This window comes from Maniola hyperantus, chromosome 28 (genome assembly GCF_902806685.2).
Source record: "Maniola hyperantus chromosome 28, iAphHyp1.2, whole genome shotgun sequence".
NCBI classification, from domain to species: Eukaryota; Metazoa; Arthropoda; class Insecta; order Lepidoptera; family Nymphalidae; genus Maniola; species Maniola hyperantus.
The window spans coordinates 3,661,635-3,685,363 of record NC_048563.1 but is presented as its reverse complement, the minus strand read 5'-3'; the positions used below and the strand labels follow the sequence as shown (position 1 = coordinate 3,685,363).

Genomic DNA, 23,729 nt, shown 5'->3' with positions numbered 1-23,729 from the left:
TATTACATTTTTTTATAACTATGTAGTTTTTTTCTGTTTAAACATTATTATTATTATTATACGAAACCCAATAAAATGTCAACGCGTGCTATTTTTTTTTAATTTTTGGTGGATATAAATACAAAGTTTCAAACTAAGAAGAAGAAGAAGTTACTAGGCACGAGCGTTGAGCGCCGCCATCTTGTTTACCTAATTCACAAGCTTAAAAATGTATCAATTTCATCGACGAGTTTTAAATATTGCCGTTAATATCATGGTGATCTTTGTTGGCACTGTTATACGAAAAGTAGATACGATACAACTTCGGAGATAATAAGTAGGTACATATGTGAGTTTGATCTAATTAAATATACTTGCTATAACGGTGAAGGAAAACATCGTGAGGAAACCTGCATGCCTGAGAGTTGTCCATAATGTTCTCAAAGGTGTGTGAAGTCTACCAATCCGCACTTGGCTAGTGCAGCGTGGTAAATTTATGGCCTAAAACTCTTTCCATTCAGAGGAGACCCGTGGTCAGTAAAGAGCTGTCAGTAAATGAGTTGGTAATGATGACACGAAAAGTTAATTTTAACAAGCTATCTCTTGTTACAAGATGGCGTAAATACCGCACGGAGAAAATGTTAAGATTAACGCTTCATTAATTTGTTGGCAAACGTCCGCTGGCCACCCGGCCCGCTGGTGTTAGATAATAAAAATGTTTTGCATCGTCTCATTCAGAACATAAAAGAGTGATGTAAGTTTTCTATTTTCATTTGCCTCGTTGGTCTAGTGGTTGGTAAGCATGGTCAACTACAGATGATGAGGCTCTGGATTCGATTCCCGAGTCGAGCCAAAAATAGGTACCTATTTGGGTTTTTCTGTTAAGAAATTCTTAGTACTAGCCCGGAGTTAGGAAGTTGGCGGTATGTCACCTCTGATCTCTTTCCGGTCGTGTCAGATTTCCGTCCCATCGGGCTACGAGAGTGAGGGAATAGTGTGTTTGCGCACACACTTGTGCACTATAATATTAGCCGTGGCCAAGATTCGGTCGGAAGGGTATTATTATTATTTTACTAGCTGATGCCCGCGACTTCGGCCGCGTGGATTTACATTTTTCAAAATTCCGCGGGAGCTCTTTGTTTTCCGGGACAAAAAGTAGCCTATGTGTTAATCTGTTCAGACGTTTTTGCGTGATTGAGTAACAAACATCCAAACATCCACACTTTCACATTTATAATATTATTTATATTATAATATAATTAGGATATTAGGATTAGGAATTAGGATTAGGATAACAGACGTATTTTTTATAAGCCTGTATTATTTGTTGCTAATAATCCATAGGTACTAATCTATACTTCCATAGTCCATACTAATATTATACACGTGTAAGTTTGTCTCTCTGTCTGTCTTCACACATTTTTGTGTGCCAGAAACAATGAGGGAATAGTAAACTAGGAAGAATGTGAATTTTCTACCAGGCATTATAACGATTGCCAGGTTTTTGTACTTGAGCTGTAACAAAATAAAATGGCCATGGCCAGTCTCAGTCGGCAGTCCTTGACAGTGATCCCACTAAAATTAACGTGTTTAGAAGCCGTGAGACTTGTGAGTAACTATTTAAAAATATTAAACTCTTCGAATTAAGAAACTCCTCCTATTTGAAGTTGGTTAAAAATTAAAAAAAAACCCAAAATAACTTAGAGCTGTCAGCCTGCTACCGTTTTACGTAAAAAGACCGCTAACGTTATACCTGCGCAGTAGGTGATTTATCGATCTATTTTGTAGTACGAAGACGACTGACGGTGGGGATGTCTTATCGTACTTATCTTTAGTGCTTGAGCTATAGTACAAAAACCTGTAAAATGAAGGAGTGTGCTAGAACATGAATTTTATACAAGGCGTTTTAAAGATTGTCAGGTTTTAATAGTTGAGCTGTAACACAAAAACTTGGATGAATGAATATTGAATTTTCTCCCGGACATTGTAATGATTGTCATGTTTTTGTACTTGAGCTGTAACACAAAAAAAACTGAATTGCATGGCCGGTCTCAGTCTCACTCTCAGCCGGCGCCGGCAGTCCTTGACAGTGGTCCCACTGAAATAAACGTGTTTAGAGACCGTGAGACTTGTGAGTAACTATTTAAAATTATATTGGTACTGGCACCGATTCCGTTGTCTTTCTCTAAACTAAATTTAGAGTATCTGCATCCTTTTCTTATTAACAATACTAAAAAGGGACAGAACATTTAAAGACTCTAAATTTTAGTGCACGCTACAAATTTAAACAGTAGGCTCGCGACTGTGCGCTAAAATCACGGGTTTTACCATCTAAAAATTAAATTTTAAACTGTCAAACTGCGTCTGTCCTTTTCAGATTACATTAGTAAGAAGAGGATGCGAATACTCTAAAATTAGGTTGTGCTCAGAATTCTCTAAGATGTGCTCAGAATCAGTACCACTGATTCTGATCACATCTTAGAGTATTCGCATCCCCTTCTTACTAATGCAATATGAAAAGGACAGACACAGTTTGACAGTTTTAAATTTAAGCTAGAGCTGTCAAGCGTTGTGACTGCCAGTCGCGAGCCTATTATTTAAATTTATAGCGTGCACTAAATTTTGGATCTTTAAATGTAATATTCATGTTCTGTCCTTTTTTAGCAATATTAAAAAGAAAAAGATGCAGATTACTCTAAATATAGTTTAGAGAAAGAAAACAGAATCGGCGCCAATCTTCGTGATTAGATTTATAGTATACCTAAACTCTAAACATTTCACCAAAAAGCTTACGTAGATATAAAATATGTGACAGCCATGGACTTAAATGTGACAGCATATAAATTCTGAAAGGACCAAAATAGCTTTTTACAACCTGGATTTTGGACGAGATTTATCTGTTTACTAGGTTATTTTTAGTGTTATTTTAATTTTTGTAAGCTGTGAGAGCCTAGTGATTAAGACGTCCGCCTTCTAATCGGAGGTCGGGGGTTCGATCCCGGGCACGCATCTCTAACTTTTCGGAGTTATGTGCGTTTTAAGTAATTAAATTTCACTTGCTTCAACGGTGAAGGAAAATATCGTGAGGAAACCTGCATGCCTGAGAGTTCTCCATAATGTTCTCAAAGGTGTGTGAAGTCTACCAATCCGCATATTGGCCAGCGTGATAGACTATGGCGAAAACCTTCTCTCTGAGAGGAGACCCGTGCTCTGTAGCGAGCCGGCGATGGGTTGATCATGATGATGATTATTATTTTAACGATTTCACGACGAGGCGTTTAGTGCCGTCATTCGCGTGCTTCAATTTTATTTCTCGGTTGGATACAATGTTCAATAGAATAGAATACTTAAAAAATTTAATAGGTGTGAGTGACAGAGACAACGCTCTACAAAGCCGAATTGTCATTCTAAAGGCCGATGTACATTACTTTCGTCCGCGTACTGTAAATACATATAATAATAATGTACTGTACATGACTGACGACGATAACTATATTATATTCACTGGAATAAAAATACTTAGGTTCTGTCATTTTAGTTTATTCCAGAAATTGTGTACATTATTAGTCACAAACAACAGAATTAGTCAATTACAAGGAATAGACCCTCCAAATTTCATGTATTTAGGACCAGCGGTTTAGGCTGTGCGTTGATTTCACATACAAACTTTCATCCCCTAATTTACCACCCTTATGGACAAATTTTCCGAAAATCCTGAGACACGTATTTCTTCATTTGTGACCGAAAACCCAAATACCAATTTTCATGCAAATATCTTGAAAAATTACCGACTTTCATACAAACTTCCATCCCCCATTTAACCCACTTAGGGGTGGAATTTCGAAAAATCCTTTCTTAGTGGATACCTACTCTTTGCCAAAAATAGACCCTCCAAATTTCATGTCTTTAGGACCAGCGGTTTAGGCTGTGCGTTGATATCTATGTCAGTCAGTCAGTCAGGACTTTGAATCTATATATATAAAAGGAAAAGGTGACTGACTGACTGACTGACTGAATTACTGACTGACTGACTGACTGACTGATCTATCAACGCACAGCTCAAACTACTGCACGGATCGGGCTGAAATTTGGCATGCAGATAGCTATTATGACGTAGGCATCCGCTAAGAAAGGATTTTTGAAAATTCAACCCCTAAGGGGGTGAAATAGGGGTTTCAAATTTGTGTAGTTCACGCGGACGAAGTCGCGAGCGTAAGCTAGTTATATATATATATATATATATAGATTAACAGAATTAGTCACAGTACCCCTTCTAGGTTAGCCCGCTTTTTTTTAAAGAATATTAGCCAAGTTTATCATGCTGACTAATATTCCCCTTTCCCCTCCAATCAAGCATAAAGCTTGTGCTAGGAGTAGGTACGACAATAGTGCAACGGGTGGGCGTTTGAACTGGCGACCTTTCGGTTTTCAATCCGCTCCTTTAAACCGTTGAGCTATCGAGGCTCTGCTTAAGATTGCTACATCACTTACCACCAGGTGATATTGCAGTCAAGGGCTTACTTGTATCTGAATAAAAATAAAAAATAAATCTCACTGAAATACTCAACAGATAAATTCATGTTGTTGAAAAAATAACAAAATGAGCATCAATAAAACTGTCCGGAATCCCGTTTTAGCTGCAACGTAAACAAACTCATGACTAATTCATTAAACCGAAGACAAGCGGCGTTATTCACTGTTCTAGTCAGTGTTTCCATGTACACGGTAATTACCGTAGATGCACCGTAATTCAGTCCTAATCTACCGTCAAGGTAAACATGCCATTACCTTGACCGTGTCATCGTAATACAAAAATCACGTAAAAAATTCATAATATACTGCGTAATACGAGTACGAATCTCAGTCACGTTAGCATATTTCGTAATGGCAGCATTTCTCTTGCTCTGGGTTTAAGCATCAAATCTCAGAAATCTATTTTCGTCCTTATTCAAGCAATTAGGAAGGAGTGAAATGTAAAATTAATGATATTTACCAAAATATTAATATGAATAAACCCGTATATGAAAAAGATATTGCTATTCTAGGAGAGTCAGATTCAGAATAATATTAATAATTGATTAAAAAGCAAATTCGTGACTTTTTTCTTTTAAAAATGACACGGTAATTTACACGGTATTCTTTTAGCTAATCCACAGTAATTTAATCTAGAAACACCGTAATTTTAACCCTTCAACACGGTAATTCTCGATTTACATATGGAAACACTGGTTCTAGTTCTACTCAATAGTCAGTTGTGTTCTGTGGGAGGGGATAGACGTACAGACATACAGTGAGTGTTATTATATGTTTATGTTTACATATTAGTTTGTTTATTGTTTACTGTTTTGTTTACATACAAGCGTTGAACGCAAAAGGGTTTTGTATTGTAATTTTCTGTTGACAATAAAATCTTTACTTACTTCTAGTTCTATACTATTCTATACAAATATTATAAAGAGGTAAAATTTGTAGGAGGTAATCTCTGGAACTACTGAACCGATTTTGAAAATTCATTCACCAGTAGAAAGCTACATTATTCCTGAGTAATTATAGGCGATATTTTATTTTCAAACAAATAAGAGATCCCTACAAAAATTGTAATAAGCTACCCGTGCGAAGCCGGGGCGGATCGCTAATTTTGTAAACTGGTAAATTTTGTAAGTTTGTTTATAGGGGTAATCTCTGGAACTACTGAACCGATTTTGAAAATTCATTCACCAGTAGAAAGCTACATTTTTGCTGTGTGATATAGGCATTATTTTATTTTCAAACAAATTAGATATCCCTGTGAAAATTGCAATAAGCTACCCGTGCGAAGGCAGGGCGGGTCGCTAGTCAAAGTAGCAAAATAAAATTGTTTATGTGTTATAGAAAAGAGATCTAGATATAGCTACAGCAATACAAGAAGAGTTTTATCCATACTAATATTATAAATGGGAAAGTGTGTCTGTCTGTCTGTCTGCTAGCTTTTCACGGCTCATCCGTTTAACCGATTTCGATGAAATTTGGTACAAACATGCGTCCATAGGGTACTTTTAATCCCGGAAAATCAAAGAGTTCCCACAGGTTTTTTAAAAACCTAAATCCACGCTAACGAAGTCGCGGGCATCATCTAATTGTTTATACTTAGGATACTATAATAAGGAAGTTCGAAACTAACAAAGGTACCTACAGGAAAATTGGTTTTGCCCAAGTGACCTTTAAATTTTTTTGCTATCTAAGTTTTTTTGTAATTGTTTGTGAAAATTTCTAGTTTCTATTATTATCAGTCTAATGGTGAGATCTATTAGCGCACTCTGACTTAGCTTAGACTTTTGACAGAGTTAAAACGAGACAGATGTATATCTCTCCAGTCCAGTTTTAACTCAATCTTAAGTCTGAGCAAAGTCAAAGCGCTGTCTATAAATCTTAGTCAGTCAGAAACAGCTGAAAACGGCAAGCGGCGTAAATGCACCTCTCTTATCGAGAGTTACATTTTTGTTCCGTTTGCCGTAGAGACCCTGGGGCCATGGAGTCTTAGTGCTAAAAAAAAATTTCGAGACATTTCACCGCGATTAATAGCCTCATCTGGTGACAGAAGGGCTGGCTCATTTTTTGCGCAACGGATCAGCCTGGCTGTCCAGCGCGGAAATGCAGCCAGTATTCTTGGCACCATTCCACGCGGGCATGACTTGTTTATTAATCAGATAAGGCTAGCTTAAAGTTTTATCGTAATATTTTCATTAAAAAAAAGTAATAGAAATACATGTGAAAATTTCATTATCTACCTATTACCAAAGCTATTAATTAAGGTTCATGAGATACAGCTCGCTGACATATAGACGGACGGACGGACCGATGCGCCTAAAAAGCTACACAGTCCCCCCGGGACCTATATAATAATATGATTAGGTATGTGGTGTACTATGCTATGGGAAAGGGATGGTCAACCTTTTACTTTTTCGACTTAGCGTTATCCCAAGGGCCAGTTGATTTGTTCAAACTATCGTATCTTTCGCACGTTAAAATTTTAACGTGTTCGTTATGCACTATAACGAACCATTATTGAAAGAAATCAGTTAAACAATAATAAAATATCAATAAATGGCAATTTCAGACAATAGAATAAACTATAACAAACTATTATAACAAAAAAAACCCGGCCAAGTGCGAGTCAGGCTCACGCAATGAGGGTTCCGTACTACAGTCGTATTTTTTCGACATTTTGCAGGATAATTCAAAAACTATGATACATAAAAATAAATAAAAATCTGTTTTAGAATGCACAGGTGAAGACCTTTCATATGATACCCCCACTTGATATTGTTATCTTACTTTACGGTTTTCAGATTTTCCCCAAATGTCAGCTATAAGATCTACCTACCTGCCAAATTTCATGATTCTAGGTCAACGGGAAGTACCCTGTTGGTTTCTTGACAGACCGACAGACAGACAGACAGACAGGCAGACAGACAGAGAGACAGGCAGACACAGTCAGACAGACAGACAACAAAGTGATCCTATAAGAGTTCCTTTTTCCTTTTGAGGTACGGAACCCTAAAAATAACACAATGTGTAGCAGATACAGTAAATTAAATTAGAAACAAAAATAAAAGTTCTACAACAATCTAAATCACTTAATTATAATATTAGAGGGGATTAATATATGAAATTCAAAGGTTCCTAACCCCTAGGGCTGGTATTGATCGTCCCTAATGGTATTGCTTTGCCAATTGGGGAGCGGCGGCGTCTCTTTGACTGTACCTACTAGCTATCAAAACACCATCATTTACTTATTTACCACTAGCTGATGCCCCCGACTTCGTCCGCGCGGTTTGCATTTTTCAAAATCCCGCTTGAACTCAGTTATTTAAATAACTTGATTGTATGGAATATTGATTCCGAGCAAAAGCAGTTCTGGTTCGAGATGTTTTTGCTACAATAAATCTATTTTTTTTATTGGAAGGTGAAAAAGGTTCGATGTTCCGGGATAAAAAGTAGCCTATGTGTTAATCCAGGGTATAATCTATCTCCATTTCAAATTTTATCCAATCCGTTCAGCCGTTTTTGCGTGATTGAGTAACAAACATCCAAACATCCAAACACCCAAACATCCAAACATCCACACTTTCACATTTATAATATTATTAGGATTAGGAATTAGGATTAGGATTAGGACTAGCTGACCCGCCCCGGCTTTGTTCGAGGGAAATTTATAAAATCGGCGTGGGGGTAGAATTTCCAAAAATCCTCAAATAATATGGATTCTTTATTTATGACTAAAAAATACAGTACGTAGGCACTAGGCAGATAATAAAAAACTTGACTTCAAGTTTATACTCATAGGTAGAGTGTAGTTATCTTAATATATAAAACGAAAAGGTGACTGACTGACTGACTGATCTATTAAAGCACAGCTCAAACCACTGGACGGATCGGGCTGAAAGGCATGCAGATAGCTATTATGACGTAGGCATCCGCTAAGAAAGGATTTTTGAAAATTCAACCGGGGTTGGGTAAAATAGTGGTTCGAAATTTGAGTAGTCCACGCGGACGAAGTCGCGAGCATAAGCTAATCTAAGTAAATATATAAAACGAAAAGGTGACTGACTGTCTGTCTGACTGACTGATCTATCAACGCACAGCATAAACTACAGGACGGATCGGGCTGAAATTTGGCATGCAGATAGCTATTATGACGTAGATATCCGCTAAGAAAGGATGATTGAATATTCAACCCCTAACGGGGCGAAATGGGGGTTCGAAATTTGTGTATTCTACGCGGACGAAATTGCGAGCATAAGCTAGTGATTAAATAAAATAGGTTGCCAACACCTTATTTTCCTAATAATAGAAAATAATGAGTTAATAATTAAGACGGCAGCCAATTTTCTAGCCTGTCCGTTAGTCACGCTAAGTGACGTATCTAAACTTGTGACTAATAATAAGCAAATAAACATAAAGACACGCGCACATGTGCCTGCAATAGTAATTATTTAAACTAGCTTATTCCCGCAACTAGGCTTCGTCCCCGTGGACTATATAAATTTTTTACAAATACAAATACAAATACAAATTTCTTTATTGCGAATCTGGGTAAACAGTGGAGATGTTACAAAACAAAAAGGTACAGCCAAATTCTGCCTATTAGCATGCAATATGATATTCCTAACAAACGTGTACATAGTTTTGATAAAATTTGCCAAATTTAATACTTAGTCACAAAAGAATAAAAAAACAAGATAGTATACTTAATACAAAATATGTCAAAAGGTAACCAAATACACACTAAAGGAAAAAATGTCATCTTAGATATTCGTCAACACTATAAAAAATGATTTTAATTAAATATTCGAATAACTTCTTTTTAAGGCTTTCTATTTTTATTTATATTTACAAGTTCTCTTATTTCCAAAGGTAGTTTGTTTACAATTTTTACTGCCACGTATTTTTTTTTATTTTTTTTTCGTACCCCTATTTTACCCCCTCAGGTTGAATTTTTAAGAATCCTTTCTTAGCGGATGCATACGTCATAATAGCTATCTGCATGCCAAATTTCAGACCCATCCGTCCAGTGGTTTGAGCTGTGCGTTGGTGGATCAAGCAGTCAGTCAGTCAGTCATTCAGTCAGTCAGTCAGTCAGTTAATTAAGACGGCAGCCAATTTTCTAGCCTGTCCGTTAGTCACGCTAAGCGACGACATTTGTATCTAAACTTGACGATGTGATAGTAAGTAAATAAACATAAACACACGCGCACATGTGCCTGCAATAGTAATTATTTAAATACTAGCTGATGCTCGCGGCTTCGCCCGCGTGGATTTGGGTTTTTAAAAATACCGTGGGAACTTTTGACGTTCCAGGACAAAAAGTAGGCTATCCGTAGTAGCCCGTCCCCGGGATGCAAGATATCTCAGTAGCAAATTTCGTAAAATAATTTAAACGCATGATTCTTTAAAAATCCCGTGGGATCACCACAATTTAGGAATGCAATTCCTTACAGCATCAGAGCTGAAGAGTTGGGTCCTCGAGTTCAGATAGTCTTTACGTGGTAGTACTTTAATATAATTTATGACCGACAGTTTCTAAATCTTATCAGTTTTGGTGGTCCGGTGCCGTACAGCATCAGGATTGAGGAGTTGGAATCCAAATTGGAATCAAATTTTTATGGGACAGTGTCGCAAAGTTTGTCTATCGATTTAAAAAAAATACAGATAAATATATCATATGAAAGGGCCTGAACATTTTAAAACTGATTTTTATTTATTGTTATGCCAAATAGTTTTCGATTTATTGAGCAAAATGTTGAAAAAATACGACTGTAATACGGAACCCTCGCCTCGGTGCGTGAGTCTGACTCGAACTTGGCCGGTTTTTATTCACATTTTTCTAATTGGCATTTGGCAGTTTGGCACAAGTTTGGCAGATTTGTGCTTCTGTAATCTGTATGCTCCTTTATACCTACCTATTACGCTACATTGGCATTGAGTGGTTTTATCTGTTTGCACAATTGTTATCTTTCGAGTTTTCACATAATACCCTCATGTTTCTTCACAATAAGCGGACGTAACTACCTACCGTCTAAAACTACAAGGCTTAAAACTTTGATAGTAATTGGAAGTGTTTATAATACTTTAGAGTTTATTATTTCATTGTGTTTCCATTGAGCTGGCTAAAATGAATGACAATGTAAGTAGTCTTGGACTGTAGTAATAAAATGATGTGATTTTTAGGGTTCCGTACCTCAAGAGGAAAAACGGGACCCTTATAGGATCACTTTGTTGTCTGTCTGTCTGTCGGTCTGTCAAGAAAACTACAGAGCACTTCCCGTTGACCTAGAATCATGAAATTTGGCAGGTAGGTAGGTCTTATAGCAGACATTCGGGGAAAAATCTGAAAACCGTGAATTTGTGGTTACATCACACAAAAAAATTAAATTGTGGTCATGAACTAATAGAGAATACTTAATTGAAAAAAAATATTATTTATATTTATTTTCAACATGAACGTCACGCTGAACGGAAAGTGAATAATGACGTCACAACCCGTAAACGGCTTTATAATATTTAAACAAAAAAAATAGAGTAATTTCTGCGGGAAAATATTTTTTATGTTAAAAAATTGAAAAATATTTGTCGTTTACGCCTGTGACATTATTATTCACTTTTGGTAAGCGTTAATAATATTAATTATTTTAAAAATAAATAAGAATCATGATTTTTTAAGATTACTCTCTTTAATAATGAATTCAAGATCCATAAACTACCGCTTTACAAAAATCACGTTATTTTATTATTACTGTCCTCCATCCTATTAAGCAATTCTAACATTTTCTGTATCTCTGTAGTTTTAAGGGTTCCGTACCCTAAAGATGCCATATCACTAAGCCGCCGTTTTCAGTTCGTCTGTCTATCGCTATAAGTTTCATGTTTATATTTTGTTCTCAGGAAGAAATGCCTGTACATCCTGTTTTTGCAAACTCGGGCAAGAAGGCCGGCCTCGAAATATGGAGAGTCGAGGTAAGAATAAGACAACTACATAGTATACACTTTCTGCGGAAAGAAGTTAAAGTATAGCGCTCTCTCTGTTACGTAATCCCATACAAATGATAGAGACAAAAATCTCAGTGGGTGGTAACCATTTTGACGCACCGACCAATCATCTATATATATAAAAGGAAAAGGTGACTGACTGACTGACTGACTGATCTATCAACCCACAGCTCAAACTACTGGACGGATCGGGCTGAAATTTGGCATGCAGATAGCTATTATGACGTAGGCATCCGCTAAGAAAGGATTTTTGAAAATTCAACTCCTAAGGGGGTGAAATAGGGTTTTGAAATTTTGTAGTCCACGCGGACGAAGTCGCGAGCATAAGCTAGTAAAATATATGGCACTAAATAGATACTACCTCAATTTTTATTAAAATTCAATTTGAAATTTTTATTTTGAAAGACTAGCAGACAGACAGACAGGCAGACACAATGGCTTGTTCAATGGCCCTGTCCTTACGAAGTAATATATTATAAGTCAATGGTTTTAACAATTTTTATTATACTACCTATTAACAAAAGTTTAATTTCATATGCCTATTTAACCAACATAAGTAGGTACTTTTCTATTGGTGATAAGTTTATCATGAACTAAAATAATAAGCTCTTATCAGTAAAAACTTACCAATTAGGTACCTGGTACATACTGAACTAATTCAACCAATAGTAAGTATTGATTTTTGATTACAATAAAATAAATAAATAAAGCCTACATCATAATGTTTTTTTTGTTTATAAAATAATATTACAATAAAACATAATATTAAACACACATATCCCGGAAAATCAAAGAGTTCCCACGGGACTTTAAAAACTTAAACCCACGCGGACGAAGTTGCGGGCATCATCTGGCTATATTTCAGTTAAAAAGAAAACCGGCCAAGTGCGAGTCAGGCTCGCGCAATGAGGGTTCCGTACTACAGTCGTATTTTTTCGACATTTTGCAGGATAATTAAAAAACTATCATACATAGAAATCAATAAAAATCTGTTTTAGAATGCACAGGTGAAGACCTTTCATATGATACCCCACTTGATATAGTTATCTTACTTAGAAAATTGAAAATACTAATTATTAGTTCATGACCACAATTTAATTTTTTTTGTGTGATCGAACCCTAAATTCACGGTTTTCAGATTTTTCCCCAAATGTCAGCTATAAGATCTACCTACCTGCCAAATTTCATGAGAAATTAGAGATCTACTCTTTATTACAATTTTTGTAATAAACTACCCGTGCGAAGCTCGCTAGTAGCTAATAAAAAAGTCAAACAATTTACTTTTCATAATATGTTTTCATACTGATTGATTCACTATAGTGTATTTTTGTTTGGTTTACGAGACGAAATGTTTATAGAACGCGGGACTGAAGTTTATTTAGCGGGTTAGGGCTGTCAGCTGGAGTTTAAATATACATATATTATAAGGAAAAGGTGACTGACTGACTGACTGACTGATCTATCAACGCACAGCTCAAATTACTGGACGGATCAGGCTGAAATTTAGCATGCAGATTTTTGAAAATTCAACCGCTAAGGGGGGTTTGAAAATTGTGTAGTCCACGCGGACGAAGTCGCGAGCATAAGCTAGTTTAAAATATTTATTTTCTAGATTCGTGAATCGCTAAGAGAAGTATTTAAAGAAAGTACCGGCAAAGCCGTGCCGCCAAGCGATTTAGCGTTCCGGTACGATGCCGTGTAGAAACCAAAGGGGTATGGGTTTAATAAAAACTGCCATACCCCTTCCAGGTTAGCCCGCTATCATCTTAGACTGCATCATCACTTACCATCAGGTGAGATTGCAGTCAAGGGCTAACTTGTATCTGTATCCGAAAGTAATATAATGTCAGTAGCGAGTTAATATATATATTATGAAAATATAATATATTATGTTCGCAAAAATATAGAAAATACTAGCTGAAGCCCGCGACTTCGTACTAACGCGTGGATTCAAGTTTTTAAAAATTCTGTGGGAACTCTTTGATTTTCCGGGATAAAATGTCACTCTACAGGTCTTAAACTATACCCATGCAAAAAATCACGTCGATCCGTTGATCCGTTGCGACGTGATTGAAGGACAAACCAATAAACCAAACAAACAAACACACTTTCGCATTTATAATATGGGTATTTTCCGGGATAAAAGTAGCCTATGTCACTCTACCCATGCAAAAAATCACGTTGTTCCGTTGCTCCGTTGCGACGTGATTGAAGGACAAACCAACAAACCAATAAACCAACAAACAAACATACTTTCGCATTTATATTATGGGTATTAGGTAGTGATTAAAACTAATTATGAACGACATAATATTAATACACGCAACAAAAATAAATTGGAAACCCAGAGGTGTGGACTGTGGACTAAAGAAAGTTAGCGAGTATTTTTTGGGCAGTGGTCTCCGTTGAGTGTCCGTTATTATAGTCGAACGCAGTCGCGGACATCAGCTAGTAACATAAAACAGTGAGTAAATCTATTTCTGGATACCACCGTTTCGTCATCCGGGCTAGATAAACCGTCTACCAGTTGAAATTTATGTTTTTGGAGATCAAAGTTGGTATCTCCATCCTACACCCACAATGATATCTGGATTCCTATGTTAGAGTTGACGCTATAAACTTTTTAAAATATTTTTAGGGTTCCGTACCTCAAAAGGAAAAAAACCGGCCAAGTGCGAGTCAGGCTCGCGCAATGAGGGTTCCGTACCACAGTCGTATTTTTTCGACATTTTGCACGATAATTCAAAAACTATGATGCATAAAAATAAATAAAAATCTGTTTTAGAATGTACAGGTGAAGACCTTTCATATGATACCCCACTTGATATAGTTACTCACTTCGAAAGTTGGAAATACTAATTATTAGTTCATGACCACAATTTAATTTTTTTTGTATGATCTTACCCTAAATTCACGGTTTTCAGATTTTTCCCCAAATATCAGCTATAAGATCTACCTACCTGCCAAATTTCATGATTCTAGGTCAACGGGAAGTACCCGTAGGTTTCTTGACAGACAGACAGACAGACAGACAGACAACAAAGTGATCCTATAAGGGTTCCGTTTTTCCTTTTGAGGTACGGAACCCTAAAAAGGAACCCTTATAGGATGACTTCGTTCTCTGTCTGTCTGTCAAGAAACCTATGGTATGAGGTACTTCCCGTAGACCTGGGGCAGTAAGTAGGTCTTTCAGCACGTCTCATGTTCAGATTGGACTACCTACAGTCCACGACAGGTCGAGATGGCAGTCGGGGTGTGAGGCAGAGGGACGCCCCGCACGTCACCCGCGCTCGCCCGCACTGGGTTACCGAGGGGGCTGTGCGGGTGTGCGTGCATTCCCTCCCCGATCGCCATTTCGACCTGTCGCGTACTATACTTATTGTCAAGTATTTAGAGCCTCAATAGCTCAACTGGTAAAGGAGTGGACTGAAAACCGAAAGGTCGACGGTTCAAACCCCGCCCGTTGCACTATTGTCGTACCTACTTCTAGCACGAGCTTCACGCTTAGTTGGAGAGGAAAAAGGGGAATATTAGTCATTTAACATGGCTAATGTTCTTTTTTTTTTTTTTTTTTTTTTAAAGTTATTTTCCGATCATTGTTTTTATCCTACTACGGCTACAAAAAGGAAGGTTCTGATGTTTCTCTGTCTGTTTGTTTGTTTCAGGATTTTGAACCAGTTCCAGTTCCTCCTAATCAATACGGCAACTTCTACATTGGAGACTCCTATATTGTCTTAAAGGTGAGTAATCATCATCATCATCAACCCATCGGTGGCCCACTACAGAGCACGGGTCTCCTCTCAGTATGAGAAGGGGTTTGATGGCTGGCCAAGTGCAGATTGGTAGACTTCACACACCTTTGAGAACATTATGGAGAACTCTCAGGCATTCAGGTTTCCTTCACCTTAACGGTGAAGGAAAACATCGTGATATTTAATTGCTTCATCATCATCATCAATCGATAGACGTCCACTGCTGGACAAAGGCCTCTTGTAGGGACTTCCACACGCCACGGTCTTGCACCACCTGAATCCAGCGGCTCCCTGTAACTCGTCTGATGTTGACCGTCCACCTAGTGAGGGGTCTTCCAACGCTGCATCTTCCGGTGCGAGGTCGCCATTCCAGCACCTTGGGACCGGGACCCCAACGTCTATCGGTTGTACGAACTATGTGTCCTGCCCATTGCCACTTCAGCTTCGCAACCCGTTGAGCTATGTCGGTTACTCTAGTTCTCCTACGGATCTCCTCATTTTTGATTTGATCACGTAGAGAAACTCCAAGCATAGTAATTATCTCCATCGCCCGTTGAGTGATTTAATTGCTTAAAATGCACATAACCTAAAAAGTTAGAGGTCCGTTATCGAACCCCCAAACTCCCGAATAGCAGACGGACGTCTTAACCACTAGGCTATCACAACTATTTGCACTACGCCGCAGAAAATAATGTACATCGTCCTTTAGATTGACATCTTTGTAGAGCGTTGTCTCTGTCAGTCATACCTATGTGATGTTTTGTCGGTCTCAACGACCTCTTTCTAAAGGTCGATGTACATTATTTTCTGCCAAATTTAAATAGGCTTTATACCATCATGATCATTCAAAGATAAAAATAACCACCGAGCTCATATTATTTTGATATTTATTTTTAATCCATTGAAGGTTTTCAACGAAAGATCATTTTAATATCACTCAGTGTAGCAGAAATGTAGAATGTAATAATAATAATATTTGAACATCTGTTAAATGTCTAACGGTTTATTTGAGCTCATCAAAGATGCAAAAAATTTATTAACGGCGCGGTTATCCATTAGTTTATTAAAACTAGCCAATAATAACACTTTGAGTTTGAGCACATACAGATGTTGTATTTAAGATTTTATCTAGTCTATTACACTCGCCATGAAACATCTGCTTTGATTGATTGCTAACATCACAGACTTCAGATTTTATTAGTAAACACGATAAAGTTGAAATAATATTTATAGCACTTCTAAATAAATCTGATATTTATAAAAACTAAGTAGCTGATGCGATGGGACTTCGTAAGCGTGGATTAGGTTTTAAAAAATCGCGTGAGAACTCATTGATTTTCCGGGATAAAAAGTAACCCATGTCACTCATGGATTTACGTTTTTCAAAATCCCGCGGGAACTCTTTGATTTTCCGGGGTAAAAAGTAGCCTATGTCCATGATCTATGTGATCCAGGCTGTAATCTATCTTCATTCCAAATTTCAGCTTGCCCACTTGATATATGTAGTTATCTTAATTTGAAAATTGAGAATACTAATTATTAGTTCATGACCACAACTTAATTTTTTTTGTGTGATCTAACCCTAAATTCACGGTTTTCAGATTTTTCTCCAAATGTCAGCTATAAGATCTACCTACCTGCCAAATTTCATGATTCTAGGTCAACGGGAAGTACCCTGTAGGTTTCTTGACAGACAGACGGACAGACAGACAGACAGACAGACAACAAAGTGATCCTATAAGGGTTCAATTTTTCCTATTGAGGTACGGAACCCTAAAACCGAAGTTTTTTCCAGACATCTGGAACCTCCAACCTATCATGGGACATCCACTTCTGGCTGGGCTCGAAGACGAGTCAGGATGAGGCCGGGGCGGCGGCTATCTTGTCCGTGAACCTGGACGATGAGCAGTTCCATGGCAACGCGGTGCAGCACCGGGAGACGCTGGGCTACGAGTCCAGGCAGTTCCTGAGCTATTTTGAACCAGGTAACAATCAGTTCCTGACTTATTCTGATCTTCTTCTCAATCGTTCACTCTTGGCAGAGTGATCGTGGCCATGAACTTTTCTCCTTCACTGCTGGTTCCTCCAGCGACTTCTGTTGTACGTATTAAGTACGTACACACACGGAGACAGGCGCGTTCGTAGCGGAACGGATTAAGTCCGCCCACCTAGTGGGGAACGACCACGTGGACGTGTGCCCTCCACTTGACCTTGCCCCACGAGATTTTCGATGGTACCAATCTTTCTCGTAATGTGCCCAAAGAATTTGAGAATTCGCCGCTGTACAAGCTATTTTGAACTAGGTATCTACCATTCACACCGCAACTCCTGGCCACCAAGAAATGAGCTTCTACGACCTCCCTGGTGCAGTGGTGAGCGCTGTGGTCTTACAAGCGGGAGGTCTTGGGTTTCATTCCCTGCAGGGGCAATTTGGGAATTTATTCAAATTTGTTTTTTTTTTGGTCCGGTCTGGTAAAAACCAACGTTTTACCAGACGTAAACGGGAAAAGGCATGCCGCCAAGAGATTCCAGTACGATATAGTGCAGAGTTATGGGTTTAATAAATCTGCCATACCTCTTCCAAGATAGCCCGCTTCCATCTTAGACTGCAACATCACTTACCAGGTGAGATCGCAGTCAAGGGCTAGATTGTAATGGAGTTTAAAAAAGCTTCTTGAATGTTTTGGGCGTGATTTTGGAGTAAGTATAATAATAAAAATCCGAGGTGTAGGTTGAAGGGATTCTTATATTATTTCCAGCCATCCGCTACCTGGAGGGCGGCCACGCTTCCGGCTTCAACCACGTGTTGGTCAACGCGGGCGCTGAGAAGCGCCTCTTCCAGATCAAGGGCAAACGCAACGTCAGAGTGAGACAGGTAAGCATGGACCTAGAATACAACCTATGACACCATGACAGTTCATGACAGTTAGGAAACTTGTGACAAAACGTCGAGGCTTCACCTACACCAGCTGTTCGAATTCCTGCATCAATCTTTATTACAATCGCAATTGTTGTGATTGGCTGAATTCCTATGGTATTCTTGTTGCAACAATCAGAGGTGATTGCGATCGCGGCATTGTAGCTGTCATTCTACCGCAATCGCACAGCTGCAGTTGTATCTGACCTAGGTAGGCTATGAAACGACTAGATTTCTTTGGTTTTACCATGGATCTACGAAAAAATAACTCTTGGTCTATTAAAAGGTTTTTGGATTTCACGTAACCCCTAGTCTAATATTTGACAGATGTCAAACATGATTCTAGGTCAACGTGAAGTCCCCTATAGATTTTGATTACCTTGACGGGTCTTGATATACAGACAGACAGACAACGAAGTGATCCTATAAGAGTTCCTTTCTTTTGGAGGTACGGACCCCTGAAAACGTAAATCTTTGCAGAAGGCTCAGTAGGAAACCTATACCCATGGCAAAGTAGGAGCAGCATTAAACTTGGTTATCTTCTCCAGGTGGAGGTGTCAGTAAAGTCAATGAACAAGGGTGATTGCTTCATCCTGGACGTAGACCATGACATCATGCTGTATGTGGGAGAGCAGGCCAAGAGTGTGGAGCGGCTGAAGGCGATAACCGTCGCCAACCAGATCAGAGACCAGGACCATAGCGGCAGAGGGGAAATTGAGATTATTGGTAGGTTGTGACCTTCTTCTTTGATGGAAGTTGGACATCTTTGAAGGTCTCTAGCTTCGACAAATATTGTTGAGTGGCTGAAGGCGATATCTGTGGCCAATCAGATCAGAAACCAGGACCATAGCGGCAGAGACAATATTGAGATCATTAGTACGTGGTAACTTCTTCTTCCCGTTCAATAGAACGAGAAAATCAAGAAGGTACCACGTCTTGTCTTTTGTCTAACCCAATAAATTTATTGAGTTAGACAGAGACAGCTGATAATTAACAGATGAGGTTGACAGATTGAGGATGTCTTCATAAATAGGAGTAATGACTGACGGGCATATTCGTAGATCATCATCATCATTGTCAACCGATAGACCGTCTGGACATAGGTCTCTTGGAGGGAATCTCACACGCCACGGTTTTGCACCGCCGCCATCCAGCGGTACCCTGCGACTCGTTTAATAAAGCCTGTCCAACGTTGCGCTTTGCGTTGCCAGGTTATCATTCTAGCACCTTGAGACGTCAACATCTATCGATTTTTCGAACTAGGTAGCCTTGCCCATTGCAACTTCAGCTTTGCAACTTGAGCTATGTCGCTTCCACCAAATCTTGACAGATGAATAAGTATTGACTCGTATATTTTTTTATCATATTTTTTTTGTTTTCAGACCCATATTCCAACGAAGGTGACGTGAGCAAATTCTTCGAGGCTCTAGGATCTGGAGACCAGGATTCAGTGCCGGATGCTGAAGAAGGTGGCGATGATGAGGTATGATGTCATATTGACCTCCGTGGCTGCAGTTTTTTGCAGCCTGTGGACGTCCACTGTTGGACATAGGCCTTCCCTAAAGAGCACCACCACACCCGGTCCTCAGCCTTCCTCATCCAGCCATTTCCCGCCAGCCTCTTTATATCGTCGGTCCATCGTGCTGGAGGGCGTCCCACACTACGCTTGCTTAAACGCGGTCTTCACTCAAGGACTTTCCGGCTCCAACGGCCATCGCATTATGCTCAGGATTATGTTTTTGAACCACTCGAAAACGCTTCGGGAACCAACCTTAGAATCCTTCGCTATCTAGATAACAACTCGCAGCCTTGCATAACAAGTTACTATTAGTTATTTGAATTTATTTACAGGATTTCGAGCGTGGTGCGTCCAAAGAAGTGACTTTGAGCGAAATCTCGGATAAAACTGGATCCATTCAGATAAAGAAGTTGCCGGCACCTTTGACGCAAGATTTACTGGATACCAAGGTAATGTGCCCACAGGACGTAACAGGTAGGTAACATTACGGATTCCGTAGTAAACAAGGAATATCTAGTCCATATCCATACTTCATGCTAATATTATAGATGCGAAAGTGTGTCTGTCTGTCTGTCTGCTAGCTTTTCACGGCTCAACCGATTTTGACGAAATTTGGTACAGAGATAGCTTGCATCCCGGGGAAGGACAGAGGCTACTTTTTATCCCGGAAAATTAAAGAGTTCCCACGGGATTTTCAAAAACATAAATCCACGCGGACGAAGTCGCGGTCATCATCTAGTTATTAATAAATATGTCCTTCCCCGGTACGTAAGCTAACTCTGTACCAAATTTCATCAAAATCGATTAAACTGTTGGGCCGTGAAAAGATAGCAGACAGACAGACAGACACACTTTCGCATTTATAAAATTAGTATGGATTATTTTCGTGTCCGTCCGTCCGTCAGGCCGTCCGATTATCTATTAGCCTCGACTTCATTAAGTGTGTTTTACAAAATGTTTACAGTGTAATGGCAAATGTAAAAATTATTTTGGAACCATTTTAAAAAGCAACTCTAAATTTTAAAATTCTCAGCCCCACAAAGAATTTCTGTACTTTTTTTCTTTTAAAAGAATATTAACCATGTTTTAACATGGAGTTGGAGAGGAAAGGGGAATATTAGTCATAAATGACTATTCCCCTTTCCTCTCCAACTTAGCGTCAGGCTTGTGCTAAGAGTAGGTACGACAATAGTGCAACGGGCGGGGTTTGAACCGTCGACCTTTAGGTTTTCAGTCCACTCCTTTACCCGTTGAGCTATTGAGGCTCTAACCATTTAAAAAGCAACTCTTAATTTTAAAATCCTTAGCCCCACAAAGTGTTTCTGTACTTTACGCAGACGACTTGTCTTTGACTTGACTTGACTTGACTTTAACTTTGTCCCTAAGGAATTCATCAATTGTATTTTTCATATTTTCAGGAATGTTACATTCTGGACACTGGCAGCAGCATTTACGTGTGGATTGGAAAGGAATCTACTAAAAAGGTAATTTTGGTACCTACATACTTTAGTTAGCTTAGAGATATTACGAAATTCTGATAAAAAAAGTCAATGAAAACCGTACATAGTCGAAATTCCAGGGATAGGTACGAAGCGAATTCCCTCCTCGTCTCTAATGGTGGTCTATTACGGTGGTGGTGCAGTATATATCTAAACCACGCGGTAGATATACTGGGTGTAACCAAAACGTAAGCAAAAACTTCGCATTATTGTTATATCACTTATACTACCTAAATACAATCCAATACCAATAACCATTTGCCTCGTTTTGTACTCTTAGTTATTAAGAATTTTCCCGCAATGCAAAACTCGGGCCAGTGTCCCGTCCACGACGCGGTATTGGCTCCGAATGGCCTACTTTCACAACGTTCATTGTCCTCTAGCGTCAGTCAGATATTTCATTTGCAATATATCGTAAACTTTTACAAAATTATAGGAATTTTTATACTTTTTTTTCGCGTTTTTTTGTGGTATCTCATATCAGTAATCGTCAGTACATCACCTGTAGTCATTTTTGCTAGCGTTCTGGTTACACCCTGTATAGATATCTACTCATGTTTTTGAACCACTAGTAACCACGGTAATGTTATCTATATTTATTACCGTTACTAGGAATTGGAACCCTCGTAGCTTTAGTTTTAAGTTTGCGTAATAATTATCACCACTATATCTTACAAATCCAACACCTGACCATCAAAAAGAGTTATTAATTACCTATTTTGAATAAATCATTTGACTTTGAGGACATGGAACGCCCTTACGACATCAGTTTTCCCCTCTACTTTAAATACTGGGTACTTTATTACTTTTTACTTTTTTGTTCATTACAGGAAAAGGCAGAGGCTATGAAGAAAGCGCAACACTACCTTGAAGTAAACAACTATCCATCATGGGTAAGTAAAAAATCATCACAAAAAAGATCTCTGCGTCATTTGCTACGGGTCGTGTCTACTTTAATAGCCTCAATAGCTCAACTGGTAAAAGAGTGGACTGAAACCGAACGGTTCAAACCCCGCCCGTTGCACTATTGTCGTACCTACTCCTAGTACAAGCTTCACGCTTAGTTGGAGAGGAAAGGGGAATATTAGTCATTTACATGGCTAATATTCTTTAAATTTACCAGCAAGGTAAACTGCTAGTAAAGGTTATTAAAGTAAATGGTACATTCTACATTGCTGCTTCACTGAGTGATATTAAAATGATGTTTCCTTGAAAACCTTCAATGGATTAAAAATAAATATCAAAATAATATGAGCTCGGTGGTTATCATTTATCGTTGAATGATCATGATGGTATAACACCAATTTAAATTTGGCAGAAAATAATCATGTCCCTGACCTTTAGAAAGAGGTCGTTGAGACCGACAAAACATCACATAGGTATGAGTGGCAGAGACAACGCTCAACAAAGCCGAAATGTCATTCTAAAGGCCGATGTACATTATTTTCTGCCACGTACTGTAAAGTTGTGATAGCCTAATGGTAACGACGTCCGTCTGCTATTCGGGAGTTTGGGGGTTCGATAACGGACCTCTAACTTTTTAGGATATGTGCATTTTAAGCAATTAAATCACTCAACGGGCGATGGAGATAACTGTGCTTGGAGTTTCTCTACGTGATCAAATCAAAAATGAGGAGATCCGTAGGAGAACTAGAGTAACCGACATAGCTCAACGGGTTGCGAAGCTGAAGTGGCAATGGGCAGGACACATAGTTCGTACAACCGATAGACGTTGGGGTCCCGGTCCCAAGGTGCTGGAATGGCGACCTCGCACCGGAAGATGCAGCGTTGGAAGACCCCTCACTAGGTGGACCGACAACATCAGACGAGTCGCAGGGAGCCGCTGGATTCAGGTGGTGCAAGACCGTGGCGTGAAAAATTAAAAAAAAATAATTAAGTAGTCATTTTTCTTCCATTTTTTAAATATTAACGTCTACCTTTTTATCCCGGGAAATTAAAGCGTTCTATAATATATTTTTTTTTTTCAGGTACACATATCAAAAGTGGTCGAGGAAGCGGAACCCGCGGCATTTAAGCAACATTTCCAAGACTGGAACTAATCTAGATATATTATACAGTATTACTAACAAACACACGGACAAATGAAAAAAAAAACCCAGCTAAGAGACAGACTCGCGCACCGAGAGTTCCGTAATACAGTTCGATGTATGTTCGATGTCCGTAGTACATTTTTCGAAATTTTGCACGATAAATCAAAAACTATAATGCACAAAAATAAATAAAAATCTGATTTAGAATGTACACTTGGTATAGTAATTACCTTACTTTGAAATTTGAAAATACTAATTTTTATCTTTTCAGGAACACATTTTACCTAATTTTTTTTTTAATGTAACTACAAATTCACGGTTTTCAGATTTATTCCTTCACTTGTGCTATAAGACCTGCCTACCTACCAAATGTTATAGGTTTTCTTGACAGACACGATGGAGAGACGGACAGGCAGACAGACCACACAGTGATTCTATAAGAATTCTTTTTTCCTTTTGAGGTACGGAACCCTAAAAATGGCT

At 38.6% G+C, this 23,729-nt stretch overlaps 1 protein-coding gene across 4 annotated transcripts; it reads left to right on the top strand.

Moving 5' to 3' along the window:
• Positions 1-1,568: 1,568 nt before the first annotated feature.
• On the top strand, positions 1,569-23,622 carry LOC117995179 (gelsolin-like). 4 transcript variants are annotated; one of them, XM_069508513.1, is made up of 11 exons: positions 1,569-1,587; positions 11,404-11,475; positions 15,174-15,248; positions 17,056-17,245; positions 18,020-18,135; positions 18,726-18,903; positions 19,560-19,660; positions 20,029-20,145; positions 21,115-21,180; positions 22,026-22,088; positions 23,184-23,622. In XM_069508513.1, the coding sequence occupies exons 2-11, from the start codon at positions 11,410-11,412 to the stop codon at positions 23,253-23,255; spliced, it is 1,044 nt and encodes a 347-aa protein (XP_069364614.1). In that variant the 5' UTR covers positions 1,569-1,587; positions 11,404-11,409; the 3' UTR covers positions 23,256-23,622. The 4 variants fall into 4 exon arrangements, with proteins under 4 accessions (XP_069364614.1, XP_069364613.1, XP_069364612.1 ...); XM_069508512.1 differs by lacking the exon at positions 1,569-1,587 and adding an exon at positions 2,067-2,110; XM_069508511.1 differs by lacking the exon at positions 1,569-1,587 and adding an exon at positions 5,219-5,269.
• Positions 23,623-23,729: the final 107 nt, after the last annotated feature.

Coding starts and splice junctions, on each gene's coding strand:
- LOC117995179 (XM_034983182.2), top strand. Junction 20,146..21,114: donor AAGATTTACTGGATACCAAG/GTAATGTGCCCA, acceptor TCATATTTTCAG/GAATGTTACATTCTGGACAC. Junction 22,089..23,183: donor TAAACAACTATCCATCATGG/GTAAGTAAAAAA, acceptor TTTTTTTTTCAG/GTACACATATCAAAAGTGGT.